The sequence below is a fragment of the Cuculus canorus genome, chromosome Z (genome assembly GCF_017976375.1).
Source record: "Cuculus canorus isolate bCucCan1 chromosome Z, bCucCan1.pri, whole genome shotgun sequence".
In the NCBI taxonomy this organism is placed as follows: domain Eukaryota; kingdom Metazoa; phylum Chordata; class Aves; order Cuculiformes; family Cuculidae; genus Cuculus; species Cuculus canorus.
The window spans coordinates 6,499,635-6,519,805 of record NC_071441.1 but is presented as its reverse complement, the minus strand read 5'-3'; the positions used below and the strand labels follow the sequence as shown (position 1 = coordinate 6,519,805).

General features: G+C 37.6%; 1 protein-coding gene across 2 annotated transcripts in view; it reads right to left on the bottom strand.

Annotated features, from left to right (window-relative positions):
* The window catches only part of PARP8 (poly(ADP-ribose) polymerase family member 8), a 125,416-nt gene that overhangs the window by 34,167 nt on the left and 71,078 nt on the right, over positions 1-20,171 (bottom strand). The window contains exons 7-14 of one of the 2 annotated variants that reach the window (XM_054054887.1): positions 19,587-19,681; positions 16,035-16,095; positions 14,940-15,030; positions 11,713-11,779; positions 9,894-10,019; positions 7,659-7,785; positions 4,924-4,977; positions 4,725-4,820 (exon numbers count right to left, since the gene is read on the bottom strand). In XM_054054887.1, coding sequence (XP_053910862.1) covers positions 4,725-4,820; positions 4,924-4,977; positions 7,659-7,785; positions 9,894-10,019; positions 11,713-11,779; positions 14,940-15,030; positions 16,035-16,095; positions 19,587-19,681 — 717 coding nt within the window. Of the gene's footprint in view, positions 1-4,724; positions 4,821-4,923; positions 4,978-7,220; positions 7,786-9,893; positions 10,020-11,712; positions 11,780-14,939; positions 15,031-16,034; positions 16,096-19,586; positions 19,682-20,171 lie in introns of both variants that reach the window. The other variant, XM_054054886.1, reaches the window with a different exon arrangement.

The following is a 20,171-nucleotide window of genomic DNA, read 5'->3' as shown; positions in this document are numbered from 1 at the left end:
TCCCTAGAACATTATCGGCTCTAGAGTAACAGGAATAATTTCATACGTCACCAAAAAAAAGTGAACAGCCTTTTAATACAGAACCAAATAATACTGAAGTTTCTTTAGTACAGTATTAAATCTGCTATGAAACCCACATTTTTTAGCTAGATGAACCAAAAAGTATCAAAGGTACTTTTCACATGGTTGAAAAGTACCTTTGGAAGTTAGTTAGTGCTTTTATTCTCCCATACAGGACTAGCTTCATCTAAACTTTATATAATGTTTCAGATAAAGCTAATATTAGCTTTCTCCGAAGCATTATCAAGCACTGGAACAAGTTGTCCAGAAAGGCTGTGGAGTCTCCATCCTCAGAGATTTGCAAAAGCCAGTGAAAGACCGTGAATGAAACAAGCTCATTTCAGGGGCTTTTCATCAGAGGTACAACACCCAGGGGAGAGTATCTCTGTACTTCAGAATGGGCTTTGTGGAAGTAGTTAAAATTTCCTAAGTTTACTTCTAATATTTTGCCTAAATATGGTAGTTTGACAGAAATCAGATTAATCTATTTAATCATTTTAACAACACATATGTGAATGATAGATCTACTGTTTGAAAATGCCAGAAAAAAGCATTTCAAAATAAATTTTTGACACAATTAAAATATAGCTACTAATTACAAACAAATAACAGCCCATGTTTCACTCATCCAAACAACTTCTCTGTTGAGAACGAATTCAAAGACAGTTACACATTATTCAAACGAGCAGACCCTTATTGTTTTCGGTACATTTACCAGGTCCACCTTCTCTGTCTCTCCTCAGCACAAAACCTATGTCTGACCTTGTACTTCCCACTGTTTTTCAAAGCTGAGCAAAGAGCTACTTCAGAAGAGACGGATGACATTGCTCCTGAGAGCTGTGCAGCACAGGTTGCCTTGCAGGAGGATGCACAGTAATTCTTTACAGGAGATAAGGGAGCTCTTTGGATGCAAATGCTGCAGTCCCAACCCTTGTTAATGATTTCAAACCTGTTTCTTAATCCTTCTATTAAGAGTGAAATATGTCGCATTCAGATCACTTTTAGGAATAATTGCTTGAAACACTATCGTCTACGTTATGCAAGATGTTAAGTAATATTTTTCTTCTTATGCTCCAGGTATTCATTGAATTTTCCTGGTGCTTTGCAGAAAGACTGCAAATCATGCCATGAAGCGATTTCAGGGAATTTGCAGTTTTCAGTGGCTATAAGTGTACCTCTAAACATCTAATTTAGCTTTATAACTTCGGGTGTACTGTAACTAATCATTAGATCTCACTGTGCTCTTAAAATAAATACTAAAGAAACACGCTATGATGACAAACCACATTCATCCTCATCTCATATGGGAAAGGTTTGAATTTTTCAAAGGAAACCATTGCTTACTTTAGTGTTTGTTCTTCTTAAAAAAAAGAGATGGAACGAAGCAAAGGACCATGTATCTTAATAAAGAAGAGTGTTACAGCTTCATGATGCCTTATAGCACTTCTCTAACACTTGTTCTTCCATGACAAAGAACCTTTGTCCTTCCCTTTCACATTAATACAGCTGCAGTTCCTTGTGAGACCATTAGGTTTCTGAGTGTTTTGAAGTTACTTCATCTACATAATGCGTTAACTACACGTGCACTTGTGGAGTACACACAGGAACTGTATCTGTAATTCTGATTGTCTGTATTTCAGGGAACTTTTGGAGCTCAAACAAAAACTGTTTGTTCTGAAAGATCCATACTTTGCTCCACAATGAAATTCCCAAGATAGATCTAAGAATTTTGTCCTTATTCATCATCTGTAAGTCGTTAAGGTAGCCTTTTTATTTGTCCTTAGTAAGTGACTAAGGTAGCCTTACAATATCCGAAGATTCCTGTGTAAAACAGAACCCCTGAACCAGTAGGAAACATTTTCATGATTAAATTAGTACTGTGAGCTCTGAAGCCATACAGATACCCACTGTAAGAGCATAAAGTCAATATAAGCGATTGTGATATGCAGCTGCCCTGCAACAGACATCTTCCATACAACGGTGTGTCTGCCATGTGGATCTAATGTTTAAACTAAGCTATACAATAAGAAGGCTCATGTTGAGAGACACTGTTTTAAGACAGTTTATAACTAAGATAAAAACATAGCTTGTAAAGCAAATCAGCAGAAAGGTAAACTTTATCTCTCAGTTTCACTTAGTATCTTCAGCTGTCCTGAGGATGAGACATCTGAATTATGCAAGTCATTAATAAGCAGCACAAAAGAATGCAGCCAAGCATGAGAGTTTACACTATTAGAAGAATGTAATTATTGTGCAATGATAATTATTGATTTTTTTAAACTACATTTCAAGACAATTAATTGAAGTAGTTTAAGAAAGGTGTTGGGTTAACCTACCAGAGGATTACAGAATCAAATTCCTCACTGACTTCTTTGCAATTCCCTAACACTCCATTAGATACCAGAAAATCAAGACTAAATATATTTTTAAATAGCTTCTCGAGCAATGACTTTGCTATGCTTTCATAAATCCACATGCTTTGTTGAAAAGGTCCAAAAGCTAGAAGGGAAACTCATCATTAAGGATACATACACCCAGACATGACTTTACGTGCATCTGCGTGGAGGAACTGTTCTTTAAAGGAAGAGACTGGCGAACCATCCAGAGCTATTCAGTCTGTGGCATCTCTTGGGATACAACAAACCACAGATAAAGCTGATCTCAGTAATGCCTTTGAGCTACAAAAATCCCTACTGACATTCATAGAAAATGGGATCTAGGTACAGAATCTAAAAATATAAGCAGACCATAGCAAGTTTCTGATCATTATGACACTGGGTGAAGCTATTGTGGTGTCAATAGTACAAGCACACTAACATTCTCCAGGAAGGCCAGGGATACCACATATGTGATCCATTAAGTGACCTAAGACTAGATTGCACGTAGCCTTACCTTTAATGGAAGCTCCCTGCATTCTGCTCAATAAAGTACTGCACTTCTGAGATCTGCTGTCGCAGCAGCATTAAACAGAAAGTGCTTTTTTTTGTTAGATGATTCTATATTCTCTTTATAGACATTACACGTATGTACATATATGTGTGTGAGTACGCAGCTGAAACATGTAAATAAACCCTACAATTGACTACTTTAGGCTGTCTCTGTCAGAACTCTTAGTGGAATGGAGTATAAATTTCTTGGAGACCCTTCTGGCAAGTTCATACTTGATTCAAACTGAGATCCTTTCTCACCTTCTACAGAACTGCAAAATCATTAATGGCTCTATATTGCTTATTGAGCCAGTCAGGCACACACAGAGCGCGCTAGATTTCTTCCTGCCGTCTCCTTCTCCCTGGGTTATACAAGGACAGCCTTTCATTTTTGCAAAGCTATTAGGTTATTCTGCTTGCAAAGGCACTGATGAATATATGTTTAGTGGCAAATGTTTGCATCTTCCTCTGTTTTGAAGTGCTTACAAACTCTCAGGGAGCTAAAATGACCTTCTTTAAGCTGAATACAGAGAAAAGTAATTCTGAGGGATTTTAATCACTATCACTCAGGTGGGAAAGCAAGAATTAAGATACTTCTAGATAGAGCAGACATTCCCATTCTGTTTTCTTTTAGTAGTTTATCATGTGAACAGTAATAAATCCTACTGTTTGCTCTGTCCCATGGACAACAGAGAAAACCCAGTAATTTAAACAATTGAATTATCCAAACTTTACTCACTATCCAAGCATTGCTAACGTTGCCTTACTTCATACTGTCACAGGCAATACGCATAGCAGCGCATTCAAAGATGAACAATAAAGAAATCTTTTGTACAGCTTTTTCTAATCATGGTTTTGTTGCTGATAAATCTGGAGGAAAGCCATGTTTTAAAAAGAGTTTGAAGAGGCGACACCCACCTGATAGGATTTTCAGAAGTACTGAAGTTTAACCATTATTTAAAATGGCATTAAATGAAGATGTAGATGCTTTTAAAAATCCTGTTAGCAGCCTACTGCTTACCCTGCCTGCAGTCAGAATGCCTGAGCGTGCTGCCAATGAGTGTCAATGGTGATGACACTCAGTTGACTTCTGCTACTGTGTAAGCAATAAACTTCCTGAATTTGGGTCCATGGCACTATCACAGATAATGTCTGCTTCAACTTAGGTGTAGTTCCTCACTACACAGCGGAGAAATTGGCAGGCCTGGGGCCATTCACTGGTATTAAACAGTTTTCCATGGCTTTAATCTTTTAAGGATACTTAGATTTCCATAGGATTCAGGACAGGTGAAGCAAGAAGGATTCTAAACTGCAAGATGAGTCCTAAAGGTAAGAATTTTATTCTCCTAATATACTCTTTCACACAGCTGCACTGATCCAGTAGCTCCAGGCAGAGTGTGTCTCTCGTGGGCAACCTCAGGAAAGCACTCTAATGCACTTCCTCTATCTTACCGGGTTGTGACTACTGTAGCACAATAGTGTTCAAAGAAATATACCCCAACTTTATGTTTCTATGACATTATACAAGTCTTATTTCCATCTCCTTTACTTGCAATAATTTTTTTTCATATTTAAAGAACAATCTACTCAATAAGCATTGCATTTTTGCATCTTAAAACATCATTAGGATGAAAAGCATCTGAAATAATTCAATAGTTTTCTAACAGGTTTCTATGGTTCATTGCTATGTAAGGTGTTATAAAACGTACTATTTATGCCAGCAATCACATCACTCACCCTCAGCATAGGGCCATTCTGGAACACATGGGGTTCATCACAAACTACACAGTATTCATTCAATACTGGTATCCGCTGCTCAGCAAATTCAATAGTCTGAGAACAATGAAAATAAGAATAAAAACATCTGCTTAAAAATAATTAACAGTCAGCTCATGCTTCACAATGTTTCATAAATATGTAAGATAAGACATCCTACCTGCACAAGAAAGCCACGATCTTGTACCGGAATGCATTTTGCACCATAATTTTGCTGCAACAAAAAAAAATAAAGGAGTCTCAGTGTTGGTAGACTAATTATAAGGAAATGGTAAAAAATGTATTTTATGGCATGCAAATATATTAATTAAGTGATATTTGCATCTAAAAGGATCTCCTATTTGCATAAATCAATAACGTTGTTTGCTGTTGTTTGCCAAGTGTGGGGTAGATTTCTAGTGTTTCTTTTTAATTTTTAAATCTGATGAGGTTTTGTATTTGGCCATCCCCAAAATTTTAACATCAAATGGAAACTCTAGTGCCTTCAATCCATTCTAATAAACTGGTATTTGGTATAACGATAAATTCCATTAAATTTTAACAGCATACTGTCTAACCAAATATGGGCTCTCTGCTTAGTCTTCAAAGACCAGTGTAACTCAGAATGGCTGAAAACATTTTTCTTTTGTATTTACTAAGTTCTTACTTCTGTAAACACCACACTAACAGATCTCTGTTCTCAGATCCCACTTAAATTCTTTCTGCATTTTCCTTTCAACACACAGCAACACAAATCAGAAGGAACTTCTGTTACAGGACTCAGTAAGGTACAAAGGTCCCACTAGGCTGACACCTATCTCAATCAAATCTTGTTTTGGATCACCTCCATTTACAGCTTTTTGTTTTGTTTTGTTTATAGGCTTATTTCCTTTCATTTCTCTAAGTACTGTATTGGGAAACGTTTCTCGTTTTCTCATGGGAAACAGTCCTCCTAATGGTATCATATATGAGATTTAAATACTTAAGCTGAGAACTGGAGAGAAGTTAGGGTCCTGATTTCACTTCCTCATTTCACTGACTTCAAATTGCAGTTAGGCACCCAGGCTGTTGCCTGCACGTAAAATGCGAAAGGAACTGTTGATGCCCATCTACTAACATCAGTCAAACTGCACCTGACTATGTATATGATGATTTTCCCTCAAAGTAAAGGCATTATAGCAATACATTACTGGTAGTTCTCATAGACTGCCAAACAGGACTTGCGTTTCTCCCATATCAGCTGATAACATCAGTAATAAAACCACTTAGTCAACTCTTCATTATCTTATCAAAAAATCAAGGGGACTTCTCCTATTAACATCAGGAGACAAAAGCCTTGCAATAGTAAAGACATCCTCTGTTGGTTCAGAGAAAAATGTATCTCTAGACTCTGACAAGTAAGAAGTCCGCGGGTTCACCTTAAATTAGTATTGTTGTGCATATTACAGGGACCAGCCACACAACATATGCATTATTTTCTGATGGTATATCACCGCTTTTAGACTTAATGAGTATAGCTTACAACTAATTTACCAGGACATGCAGCACATTCAATGTGATTTCATTATTCAGTAAGCCTTATGAATAAATATAGGACATTTCAAGCAAGAATCAGCTTTTCTCACTGAGAACATCGAGGTAACACCAGGCTAAGGGAGTGGAGAATACTGTCTCCTACGTGCCTCTCCCCAGCTCTAGAGAAAACAGAGGGTACCTTTAAAGAGTACTAACTGCCATACTCTTTTCTATAAAGTATAAACCCCATCTTTTAAAAGGCAGAGACAGAAGAATTAATTCTGAGCGCTATTTCTTAAGTTTAAGGATATATGCCATCCTTTGTTTTCCCAATTGATTATGTCTCTGAGGAAAAAAACACAGGGCCAGTGAGGACCTAATTTCCTCCCCAATCTCTGGCTGCCAGCAGCATATTTGAAGGTTAAACCTTTCAAAAAAGTGGAAATGCACAAGAGGTGAGCTGAATGATGACTGCATTCCTTCCACTATGATGATGATCACAGATGCAAAGACCAGAAGGAGAAGTGACTTGGCACTCAAACAAGCCAATGAATGGTTGCTTTCCCCACAAAGCAAACAGTGAAATAAGAAAAGACCTCTGTGACCAAGTCAATTTTGCAGCACAAATTCTCCCTTCTTCCTGCAGCAAGAAAGGAGGCAGGGAAGGAAGTGGATGATTGAATTTTTCCTATGGCCAGCAGGTACATTGAGCTGCATTCAACATGACATGTAAAATGTCCATCTTGACCTAAGCAAAATATTATATATAAACTTAAATAAATGTGCATACACAGTTGTTTAAATCCTCTTTAAAAAGCTGACTCCATTGCTCTTGTCTTCCAATATATTCCATATATTCAGTAACATATGTTCTAAGTATTAATGACTTTGCCTATTAAGCGTAACAGAACGTTTGGAAAATAACAGGAGGAAAATGAGCTGAATAAAATAATTATTACGCACAACAGCTTGTGAAGGTGATGATGAAGATGGCGTTAAGATACCAATAAGCCCTGAGGTAAGAGAGAGCCTTCTGCTCTCTGCTGTGGTGGACTCCTTGAAAGGCTCCATTTTGGATGATTTAGGGGCATTGCAGTAAGTCTTGCTGAGTAATTTGTGATTCTTCAATCCATCCAATTCTTCCATTCTAAGATTACTGGAGTAGGACCTGCTTAAAAGTTTGTGGGGCTTCAAGGTGCTGTTGTGCTTACATCGAGGGTCCCCAGAACATGACCTACTTAACAGCTTATGGGGCTTTAAAGTGATGCACTCCTCCTGCTTGACAGCTGCAGAGCAAGAACGGTTCAACAGTTTGTGCGATTTAACAGCCATTGTCTGTTCAGCCCTAGGGTCACTCGACAACGAGCGGCCAAAGGTTCTGTGAGATTTTGTGGCACATACATCCTCCGCCTTCACTGTGCTAGAGCAAGTCCTTCTCAGTAGCTTGTGAGTTTTGGAGATGCCATCCTGTTCTGACTTCAGTTTTGATTTATTTTTACCACAGCCAGGTGGAGGATAACTTGGCGACCTTAGAAACAAAGGAAAAGACAAAGTTAGATAATAATAAAGAACATGTGGAAATCAAGTAATATTACATATATGTAAAAATTTTAATCATCATCTGTCTTTATGTATTTCACTAGTGAGAAACACAGCCCAACATTAAAAAGCAAGCAACTGCATGTAGGACTAATTTTCCAGTATCAAATAGACATCTTACTCCTATTTTCATACAGCTCATCAATCAAAACAACAACTAACTACTGAGGTAGAAGTTAGAGCTATATCTTCACAACTTTTTATAAAGGTTTCTGCAGGAAATTATCTTTGAAATAAAACCTACGTGTTTCACATAAGTTTATAACACATTTTCCTTATCAAAATCTGTCTTTCCTATAGAGTCCTCATAGCATGATCCCATTAAACTTCCTGTGTTCTGGACACAGCATAACAAATTCTACATCCGCATCCAATGAAAGATATAACGCACAGTGAAGCTCGCAGGCAGTAACTCAAACTTAGTTCAGTTAAAATGAACATTATTTTTAAAAAACCCATAACAATCCGTGTGCTTTGTGGGAAACAATTCGGTGCTTGTCTTTTCTGTTTTAGAAAAATATCTAGCTCCGTAACACTAAAATTGAGAATGAGTTACCTAAACTGTGAATGTAATAAGTAAAGAACAAAAAGCTGTTGTGAAACAATATTCACGTTAACTGTCTCATTTCTGTAAGGTTCACATTCGTCTGTCCTTGCTAAGCAAAACCATGTAATAAGTATGTTGAATCATTTTCCTGCACTTCATAAACAACTCCAAACCTTGGAGTATTTTCTGGGCTTGGATAGAATAGAAAAGAAGTGAAACCCCAAAGGGAGAGGCTGGCAGACTTCCCCACCCTGTTAGCAAGCGGTGAAAGGAGAAGCAGTGCGTGGAGGCTGCTGACTCACCATTGCAGCTGGCTCACCACCACCCTCCCGCAGACAGGGTGTGGGACTGGTGCTCTAGGGAGAGAGGGGGGGTCTCTATTTGGACTAAGCCATCTGCAGGCAGGCACTGCAGCAGCAAGCAAGACAAGAACAGAAATATTGGACCGGCTTTTGCACACTCTTTCTGAATAAAGCCAAAGCCCAGGCTATAGCCTGCACTAGAAAAAGGTGTGTGGCATGGAAGGGAACAGGTAAACTTTCTACTTAAAACATCTCCTTCCTCTGTGATTTTCGAAAAATAATCTTTTGTCATCTTTGACATTCCTCTCTTCTTCCATGTGAGTGATTGCTCTACTCCCTCTCTTTTTTACACAAAGAACATAGAATGGCAAAATTCATCAAGAAGAAGAAATGCTCAAAGAACCATCCAGTTCAAGTTCACAGTATGGGTGATCTGTCAGCCCTTCATAAGGAAGAAAATGTGCTAGAGTAAATAGTCACATTCCTGAAAGAGGTAAAATCAGAGCCTGATTTTACATGCATTCAAGAGTATGAGTAACTGGCAGAAGTTATAATGAATTCAAATGAATTTTCACAAAATATTTCTCATGTTTTTAATTTTTTTTTTTAATTTGGAATTCCGCGCCTGCATTTCAGAAGTGGTGAATGGTGAACATTAATGAACTCAAACAGTGGAGTGGGGCTCAGTAGCTTTGAAAATCAGCCTTACATCAATGACCTTTGTGGTTTTAAAAGATTGAAAATACACTGTGGAAAAACACATCTAAACAAGAACACTTATATATATACATAATTAATCTATGTATTATATATAAGTTTTATATGTTATATTTTATATATTACTTAGATTTCTATTCTTGCTATTCAAGTAACAGTCAAGTGCTACCAAGCTACAAAGACATAAATACAAAAAGCTAAATAATATAAAATTATTTATTTCCAATGCTAGATAAAACATGAATGTTTTGGAGAGTAGGGCACTGAAAAGCTCTGTGTTCAAATAATCTTAGAAGCTGCAGTAATATCTAGTTCACTTTTCATGACATGCGAGGTAAGGACAGGAAACCCATGAGGTAAGATATAAAGACAGCACTTCTCTGTGGAGAAAAGTCAACATTTCACCTTGTTAAATCTGCTGTGGATTTTGAACAGGATAGGCTGTTAACAGCTCATTTTCCTTGCTATTACCTGCGCAATGTAGAAAAGATGTGCAGAGGGGATTTCACCTTTTTGTCCGACACCTTCTTATTGTGCGTACAATTAGATTTTTCTTTGCTGTTCTTCCACTGTTGTGTAACAAATGTCTGCATGATTCTGCAAATTTAAAAAGAAGAAAAAGATTTTCTTATTCTGCCAATATGTACTCACTTTAATACTAGGGTCTCTCTGTTTACCATATAGGGACATGATGCAATCTCCTCACTCTTCAGGCAGAGCTTTCCTGTCATGTATGTGGGCTGATGATTGGGTCCCTCAACTCTTCAAAAATGCTTTTTCCCCACATAAAACTAACATACATGGAATTCTTATTTAGAATACAATCTGCATAAACAACCACTGCACGACTTATACAGTTATGCTTGTCATGGAGATCTAGAAACAAACTGGTTCAAAGGCATCCCAACCAAATGTAGGCATCTGTCTCTTCATTGACTGTAGAGGCAGGCCACAGCATCCACACTGGTCAAGTAGGAGCATGGTCTCCTAAGACACAAGTGTGAAGGTAGGGATGTTGAATATTACACTATCCAAAGAGGGTTTACAGAGAGGACAAAGCCAGACACTTCCCAGAAATGAACAGTAAAGGGCAGTGGCCACAAGTTGCAGCAAAGACAGATAAAAACCACAGAGACATCCACAAGAAGAACAGTTAAATCAATGGCTAGAGATTTCATAGCTCTGCTGCCTGAGACCCTGAACGAACTAACCTAACTTTGAAGTTAGTATCACTTGGAACAGGAGGTTGAACTAGGTGATGTACAGCAGTTCTTTCCAAGCCAAATTACTCTGGGCCTCTAATCTAGCCATGGGTGTCTTTGAGTGATAAAGTCAAAATGGAAGTTGGAATGGACTTTTATTTATTTTATTTTAATTTTTTATTTACTTATTTTATAAATTTAGTGAACCTTCAAAGACGAATATACTGTTGCTGTAGCCATGAGGGACCATTGGAGTTTATGGGTATTCTGACTTCTGGTCAACTACAAACTATGCAAATATACCATTGAAAATCTCTTATTAACTTTTAGTAATTACCTGGTGCACAAATCAAAGACAGTGTAAGCACTGAAATGTTTTAAAAGACTGTGGGGAACTTTTACTTTTTCTTTGAAGCCATGTTACACGGAGATTTTAGTAACATTGCTTTATTTGTAAGATTACAAAAACATTGCACTGTATTTCTTTAAACTCCAAGCAACAAAGATTTTTTTTTCTTAAGGGATTCTTAATGTTAAAGGCTATATTCTTGTCATTTTATTACACAGACAGAAGTATATTTGAAAAGATGACTCAGTAAATTTTTATTTAATTGAATTGTACCATGAACACACGAAACTGCTAATTTTTTCACCTATTCTTCCCTCTTCTCCTCGAAATGTGGATGGTCTAATTACTATGGTATTGCCTAGAGGGCACCACGAAAGCATAACCCCCTTAGGGTATTTATGACACTCAAAAAGATTCCTGCTCCAGAGGCTTCATCATTTAAGCAGAAACATGAAATTGAACACTCCTAGCTATAGTCTTTTGAACTTTTGTATGGTACTTCCTAAATGGCAGCAAAGTGACAGAAAAATCTGGCAGGCAGCACAAATAAGGTTCTTCCCAACAACTGTCAAAATTGAGCTTAATGAGGCAAAACCCGTTACATTTTATTTAAAGAAAAACAAGTTCAAACCACTTTGATCCAACCGACCTGGCAATCTGTGAATTTTATCCTACTTGACATGGTGCAGAAACTAGGAAGAGTGCCTAAAACCAGGCTTTTATGCTTTTCTAGACTTACTTTTTCAGCTGATGTCCCAGACCAAATCTTTCCTTAGTAGAGATCTGAAACACATCCACAGTTGGCACTATGGAAAAAGGAGATATTGTTGATATATGAGCTTGCAGCATATAAAGAACTCATGATGACATAAGTCCTATTTAAGGACCCTATCCCATCTGGACCTTCACTGTAGGCAATGAAATTGAAGCAACAGTGAAAGCGGACATGTCATATAAACCTACTGGGAAATGAATGGTTCTTTTTGGAATATCTGCCAATACAATTCATAATTTTACAATTTAGTATTTCAGAATTGAATTCCCCTAAATGTATTTTAGAAATTGGCTTCCTCCAAATGTATCTCTTCCCACTAATTTTAATTAAGAAAAGGTGCCTTTGGTTTTTTTGTATTATGCAAGTACTAAAGAGCAGCACCAGATTAAATGCACCTGGACTGCCCATTTATCTAGACTAACCTCTTAAACTTTTTTGCCAAGCAAATAAGTAATCTTTAGACACTACAATTTCTGTGACTTTGACAAAAACCCAGAGTGGAATAAACTGAATTAATTAGTATCTGGGTTTTCTTTCTAAGGGCATTTTAATAAGAGAGCCATAATCATTATCTCTGAGCACGATATTTAAATTCTGTCGGCCAAGAATTGCCCTGGATTTTCCTCAAGACCGGTCCTAACATTGGTATATCCATATTCATTTGTTAGAAAACTTAAAGTGTGCACTGTGAACACTGGAAATGAGCTCTTGGTATTACTATAATCCTTTATTAACATTACTAGATAGAACTGGCAGGTGGAATCCAACACTTGTTGAGAGAGCCTCAGGTCCTCAAGGCAGGACAACAGCCAGTGCATATTACAAGCATGAACAGACTTTATACTCTGTATTACATAAGGTGGTAATGATGGCAGTAAAATAAAAAAGGAAGGAAACCAAAAAATCTGGTGCTGGTTCACATTTTAGTAGAAGAAGTAAAATAGTATTTTAAAATCTATATTATTCTGATTACTTGAGGAGCCAGATTTTATTCAGAATGTCAAGTTCATCCTTAAATTTCACTCTTAATAAATTAAATTTAAAATTAAAATACAATATATGTTACCTGGCCATACCATTCCACTAAACTCATATCCCTGTAGATAGTCTTTCTCTAATGTTATTCTTCACAAATAATCTCATCTTTTAGAGACAAACTGGTGATTTTTTTTCACAAGGGAGGAATGATTTGATTAGGGCAATCAATGTCTTTAAATTATCAAATTTAGATCACACAGTAGGGTACGAACTTTTTCAGTGAGAATTATCATATCTAGATAAGCAATCTTAAAATCTGACATCCAGACTACAATTCCTGTCCAAGGTCTAAAGCCAAAGAAGATCGCACAGTACTTCCAAAGGTCGATACATCCTCATCCAAGCCAGGTTTTTAAACCATGTGGGAGTAACTGCCCACAAGTATAGTAATAAGACAAACTATTAACTAAAGGAATGATTGTCCAAAATCTGGATATTACTCAGCTACAAGATGGTAAAAATGCCCTCAACAGTGCTTTGAAGTATACTACATTTCTGCTTCTTTCATCAATCAACAGAAGGTACTACAGGAGAAAAAGATGTAGTATGAAGTTATGACCCAGTAGTCTCAAAACATATTTAAGGGGGAGAGGAATTCACAGAGAGAGGGTCTTGGTTAACCCAAAAGATGGTAGATCTCATTGTCCTTCTCTGGTAAATAAGGAGACATGGCTGCAACAGCAGCTGAGCTCACAAAACCAGTACCAGTGAAGCACTTGCCTCTGGCTCTGATGTTGCTTCTCTTGGTACTTGGGCACTTCCACAATTAGTAAGCTGCAGGACTGGGAAGTAAGCTTTCCATTTTAATCTTGTCAACAGCGCAGAAGATACCTTGTTAGATACTACTGATTTCACAGAATCACAGAATGACCTCAGTTGGAAGGGACCCACAAGGATTATCAAGCCCAACTCCTATCCATGCCTCAGACAACCCCAAAATGTACACCATGTGTCTGAAGGCATTGTCCAAAAGCTTCTTGTATATTGTCAGGCTTGGCTCAGTGACTACTTCCTTGAGGAGCTCTTCCAGTGCTCGCCAAGTATGTAGTATTTCACTACATAATTTCTTACTGCATTCTGTTCTTCACGCTTCACCTTCTCTAATTTGCTGCACCTTTTTATTTTTTAAATTACATTTTGATAGAAATATGCTGAATACTAACACTGTTACTTGCTATGGCAAATACATATTTTAAGATCTGCATACTTATAAAAAGTATTGAAGCAATAAAATAGACAAAAAGATCAAAGTCAAGAAAAAAAAAGATGGATGTAATGAAATGCTTATTTGAGTGAACAGAACATAGCTTATAGTTAGCATCGGCAGGCAACATATCCTATAAAAATAGCTCATTGGGACAGATTTTGCTAAACACATTACGACTGGAAATATCTATTCATTTTCCAGAGGCAGAATTCTCCCACAGACAGGAGTTTGAACTGACAGCTTGCACTAGAAGCCTCCAGAGCCAGGCAAGTTATGGTTGAAATGGCAACTTAGTTCTGACTTCCTACTGCAAAAATAAATCTGAAGTTGACTCTTACATATGAATGTTTCCAAATCTTCAAAATCAGATGATTTTCCAGGAGTCTGACCATTTTTACTCTCAGAAGGACCTTTTACTCACTTAACAACTCAACTCAACCTAAAGATTCCCAGAGTTCACAGAGTCACATAGAAAGCAGAAGCTTGAAAGGATAATTATTAAGTCATGACCTGGTTCTTCATAAGTGCATGAAGAAGGGGATATTAATGTACTGCACAGGTGTGTGTCTGTGTATCTTATCAGCAATATCTCGCCTGTGCATATGATCCCTGATTTCCAAAATCAGGAAATCACATATTAGAAACTGTAGATCTTTATTTCTTAAACCTGGTTCCTAGGGGAGGTACTTGTATTTCACAGGATATCAGAAAAACAAGTTCCAAAATTCAACATATGAACGTTTACATTAGATGCCGAGGTCATTATTAAGGGCTTATCCATGCAAGCATATGTAAACATAACTTCAAGCCAGCAGGACTGCTTTCAGCTGTAGATAGAAGCACATGCAGGGTCAAAGATTTGGCAGTGAATGAATCTTTATCACTTAGTACATGGCTTAGTCTGAGGAATCATATAATACACATGAAGAATAAACAGCAGACTAACCTGGACCATTTAAGTACTGTGTAAGTGAACAGTGCAACCGCACTACTATAGGCTCTGTGCGAATTACATCCCAAGCCACAGCAATCTCTTCCTAGTTCAAGACAAAAAGAAAATGACACCATCAGCCATCATGAGGAACTGTTGCATTCTGTCAGTTTACCTGAGGGTTGTTAGAAACACCATTCATACATTTACACAGTTGAGGAATATCTACTCCAGCTTCAACTGTGAGACTTGGGACATTGCGCACTGCTGTCCCTTAGCACAGTGTTAGGCTGCTTCCAGTAGTTGAGCATGCTCACTTAAGTATACAAAACACTAAATCTGCAGAGCAGGCATCAAGAGATACTACTTCAAAGCTGAGAAGCAACAGAGCTAATAAAGATGGAAAGTCGTCCCATAACACAGGGCAAAGGAAACTTCTTGTGCTTATGACTAACGAAAATAATTCAAGGTACTATGAGATTTTCTTAAATTTAGGAAAAGGCCAAGAACAACTATCTCATGTGTGGTGTTGACCTGAGAGCACGTCGTATCTTTGCAGAAGCTAATGATGCACCTAAAAGTACTAATTTTTATTCTTTATCTAGACAACAGGAAGTTACTGCGTAGATGAGGTGAGTAAAAGTGGAGTTAATGACAGCATAACTGCTACAGAAGACATGCTGCCAGTCAACAGCCTCACTATATTTCATCTCCTTTGCCACTCAAACCTCTCCTTCACCAGCTGCAGATGTCAAGAAGCAATAAACTTTTCTTCCCTCCAGGACTCTATGTAAAGTGCTTTAACCTAACTATTGTCTAGGAAAGCAAAAAACCAAATGCATTTAATTTAATCAGTTGTAACATTTACCATTCACAAAGCATGGCTGAAACACAAATTCAGTAAATAAAAGCCTACAAAGCATTTTAACTATGTAACTACAAAAGGAAAAGGAAACCTTTGCACTGAGTGGCAATCAATAATGTAACAGCCACTTGTGAAGATCAAGACTGAAAAAGAAAAGTCTCAGTGGTTGTCTAGAGAGTCTGATGTGTAGCAGAATTAAATTGGTATTAATGTTCATTATGTAATTCTGTGATTAAACTACTTACATCAAGAAAGCTAACATCAATATGGAGATCAATATCTACATCATCAATGGCTCCGTATTCCCTGAAAGGAAAGAATTACATTACATTAGAGCTCTTTAAGATACTCCTCAGCCCAGGAGTGCTTCTAACAGTGAAAATTTTATAAACGATAATCTTGTCTGTAAAATCAGAATGGTTATAAAGTATAAATTGACATAGATTTGATCAATATTCCTAGTGGGTGACTGTCTGCTGCACTAAAACTTTCTTTTGGTGGAGCTTGCTTGAACATGCTAAACCATTTTTTTTCTACCAGTTCCCTCAAATTCTCTCTCCATTGCTGCTACGTATTTTTGTCTCGTGTATTACACAAATCAACAACACTACAATGGACACATACTGCTCCTTTTTATAACAAAAGAAAACTGTAGTTAATTTTTGAAAGTATTTCAGGTTAACAGCCAGTAACCTAAGGCAAGGCTTAAGCTAAACCACTGAAGACAAATACAACATAGCCTAAAGGCTGGCATATTATACCTGTGGGATTGTTTCTTACAGTCAAGCATTTGTTTGTCAAAACATAAAGATTGCCCTGTAACATGCTCAAGGCAAGAGATACCTTGTTTTATTTGTTATGCGTAGTATTGCTAGAATCCCCAAGGTTCAAATTTAACTTACACTCATAGGTGTTTCATTACCATCTGAAATCTTGTAAGTAAAGTGTGACGTTTCTGCCTCTTGTTCTCTGATTCATTCTGAATGACCTCCCACAAAATACTTGGAACTAGATGATCTTTAAGGTCCCTTCCAACCCTTACTATACTAAGACTGCCGAAAAATAGGACTAGAAAATATTCATACATCTAAATAAAAAATTGCTTTCCTTTTCATTTAAACTACTCAAATGGACAAAACTATAGAACTGAAATGAATCGATTTTTCACAGATTAGCTTCTAGTCACTGCTTTGTTCTTCTTTACATTGCATTTCTAAGGTTGCTTTCACAGTGACTTCCATGCTTTTCTATCAAACTAAAATAAGACAGTGCAGAGTAGCAGTTGTGCATATACAAACTGATAAGGTAATTTTTAAATACAAAAATATTTTTGTGAATGTAACTAACTCCTGCCAAAGTGGCCTCTCAGCTCATGGTAGGACACAACTCACAAGAAATGCCTTGACTTCTTGTGAAGCTTTGTGGAGGGAAGACAACCCCTTCCATCAAGCGTCATCATCCCAACAATTCTAGCCAGTAACGGCAAACCCAAAGTCTCTCTCTAGATCAGATGTGCCCACGTACGGCACACACAGGGCAGCTACACGGCTGGCCAAGGCTGTGCTACCTGGAGGCTTCCCAGGAGTCCACTCGGCCAGAAACACATATACAGGTACAGCTGTGACTTCCCACAGCTCACTGAACACCTGGCTTTGAAACAGTGAAATCCCCTACCCACTGAACGGCTTAGCCGCTATGCTATGAAACAGTGGCCTCAGATTTCTTTGTTAATTTTCCAGATGATCCAAAGACCAGATTGTTATGAACTCTGAAGCAATATTTATGAACACAGGCTGGTGTTACTCTCATGACTGAGATCCAGAAAGCTGAGAACAAGAATGACTTCACAAATTAAATGGAAACATAGTTGAACTAATGAAGCACAGAAATATTAGTGGAAGAAGGGACAAGATAAAAACAAGATATAGCTGTGGAATTTCCATACTCCCTTTGCCCACACTTTGTCACCATCCAAGAAAATGGATTTTAAACACATGATGCTCACCTTAGTTTTATTTGCCCAAGCTGAAAGGGGAGAAGAAATCAAGTTCTTTTCTAGCACCTGCAGCTTATGGTCTGCTGCCTACAGTGTCTCGATGAACACAACTTGATTTTGCAGTTCCCAGAGATGCTCTGTTCCTCATTGCATAAGCAATGTAAATAGATATTGAGGAGTTTGGATCAGTTTGTCCAGAGGTCTTCCTCATGGCTTTGGTAACCAGATTTCAAAGGGTATCAGTGAAAAGCACGCTGGTATAGGAATTTCACTTATATATACAGTTGTTGCTCTGTGACAGAAAGAGACTACTAAATGAAGGTCAACTGTCTAGGAAATGTGTATCTTAGTGGATGTCACTGTCAGACTTCTCTCTCCACAGAGAAGTGGAGCTATAGGAGAAGGATGAAACTGAATGCTTAACGCTCAGTGTGTAATTTCCAAGAATTTAGAATATTTTGAAACACAACAGAGTGGAAGAAGCATTAAAGTTTTCCACAGGCCAAAAGCAGCCACAGATGCCAGTTTCTACTACAATGAGCTCAAGGAGATCACAATACTGGCACTGAAACAGTTGGTTCAATAAATCAGATGCATTAAAGTTTTTGAAAGACTACATACAATGTTTCAATTCTAGAAGCCTGAGGGAGCCTGTTATCAAGGTATTCTCAATTTCGTAGTTATCAGTTTGGCCATTAAACAATTATCTCTTTCATTTTGGATTTCAATTCCCCAGGTCCTCAAGATGTAATGAAATTTCCAGTTAATGTGCTTTCTATATCTTAGTTGTAGACATGCTCTTTCTTCTTAGACAAAAATAACAGACTTACTTTTAGAGGTTAGTGGGAATTGTTACTTACAATATATGTATGTCTAAGGATATTATAGTCTCTGTATTTTATTACTTGGTTTGTATGACAACTTTGATATTTTCTTTGTAATACATTTGACAGGTCTGTAATATTGTCCCTATCTGTTACTTTTATGAAATTATTAAGATTGCATAGATAGAAAATGAAGTTATAAAAGACCTAAAGCATATCAAAAATATCACACAGCTACATCCTACGGCAGAATCATGCACACTCATATACACTCAAGAGAATTGTTGTGTCTTTATGCTTTGCAGTCTACCTCTGACTAAGTTTCCACCTCTTTCCTGTGTAGGATACTTTAGATTCCCATAATTAAAAAGCCATCCTAAAATCTACCCAAATTCTCGCTTGTTGCTTTCACAGCTAGTTTCTTATTTTCTCTCCCATGATGACAACAGAGAACATCTGATCACTCCTCCTGTCTACAAAGGGCTTTTTTAAAGAAGAACTGTTATTATGTCTCCTCCTTTTCTTTTTTTTTCCAGACTAGACAAATCCAATTCCTTCCATATTTCCCTAGGGAAAGCATTTACTAAATCTCTTATCATTCTTCTTGTTCGCCTCCAGGGCAAAAGACAGAATATGGCAGAAAAGAAGTCTAACAAGGGTTTAGAGTAATGTTGAGTAGTTGTTTTCAACAAAATACAATGGCCTGATCAAATACCGACTGAGCTGCAACACGATGATGTTTTAGAACAGGCTGCCTGGGCTTGTTCTCAGCACAGTCAGTTGTATCAGTAGTCAAACACAACAAAAGGAAACATAAACCCAGCATTATTGCTCACCAGCAGTGCTCCTTCGTTTTGCCACGCACTATGCAGAAATAACCAGAAAAGACTCATGCTTTGGGAGTGAGGGGAATTCCACACTGAACTTAATCTCCAAATCATTAAAGATTCCATAATATGAAAAAGTCAATGACATACCTGAGAGATACTGCATTAGGTCCATAGATCTCTCTCACTGCTGTCAAATCAGCCTCCAGCTGTGGGTGCTTGTGAAGTTCTCCATCATAGCTAACCTATCAGGAAAAAAAACCCAAAACACACGAGTTCTTATTTATTTCATTACTGGCACCTGACCTGGACTCCTGAGAGTTCTCCCTGTAAAATATGCTGCATAAAGTTTTCTTAACGCCATGCTCAGAAAGGACACTGTTGATATGCCGAAGCTCTAAGGTGGTCTAGCTCTGCTAAACAATGAGATTGGCAACACAGCCACCTCTGTATCAAACTTTTTGAGGGTTTCCCTCCTGTTCGTGGGAAGAAAAGCTGCAAAGGACTCATCCCTCTGTCCCGTCTTGTCTTCCACTTTGTTCTGAGATGCTTGTGCCCTTTAAAACGTTTAAGTAGAAGAATCAGATTTCCCCCGTCATATTATCCTAGCCCAGTCCCTACAGGACAATGGTTTGTCTTGCTTGTTGTCACACCCTCATACATAATAGACATGGAATGGTTTGTGCTTAACAAGAGACACAATGAACTATTCCATATACCAAGCATCTCAGCATC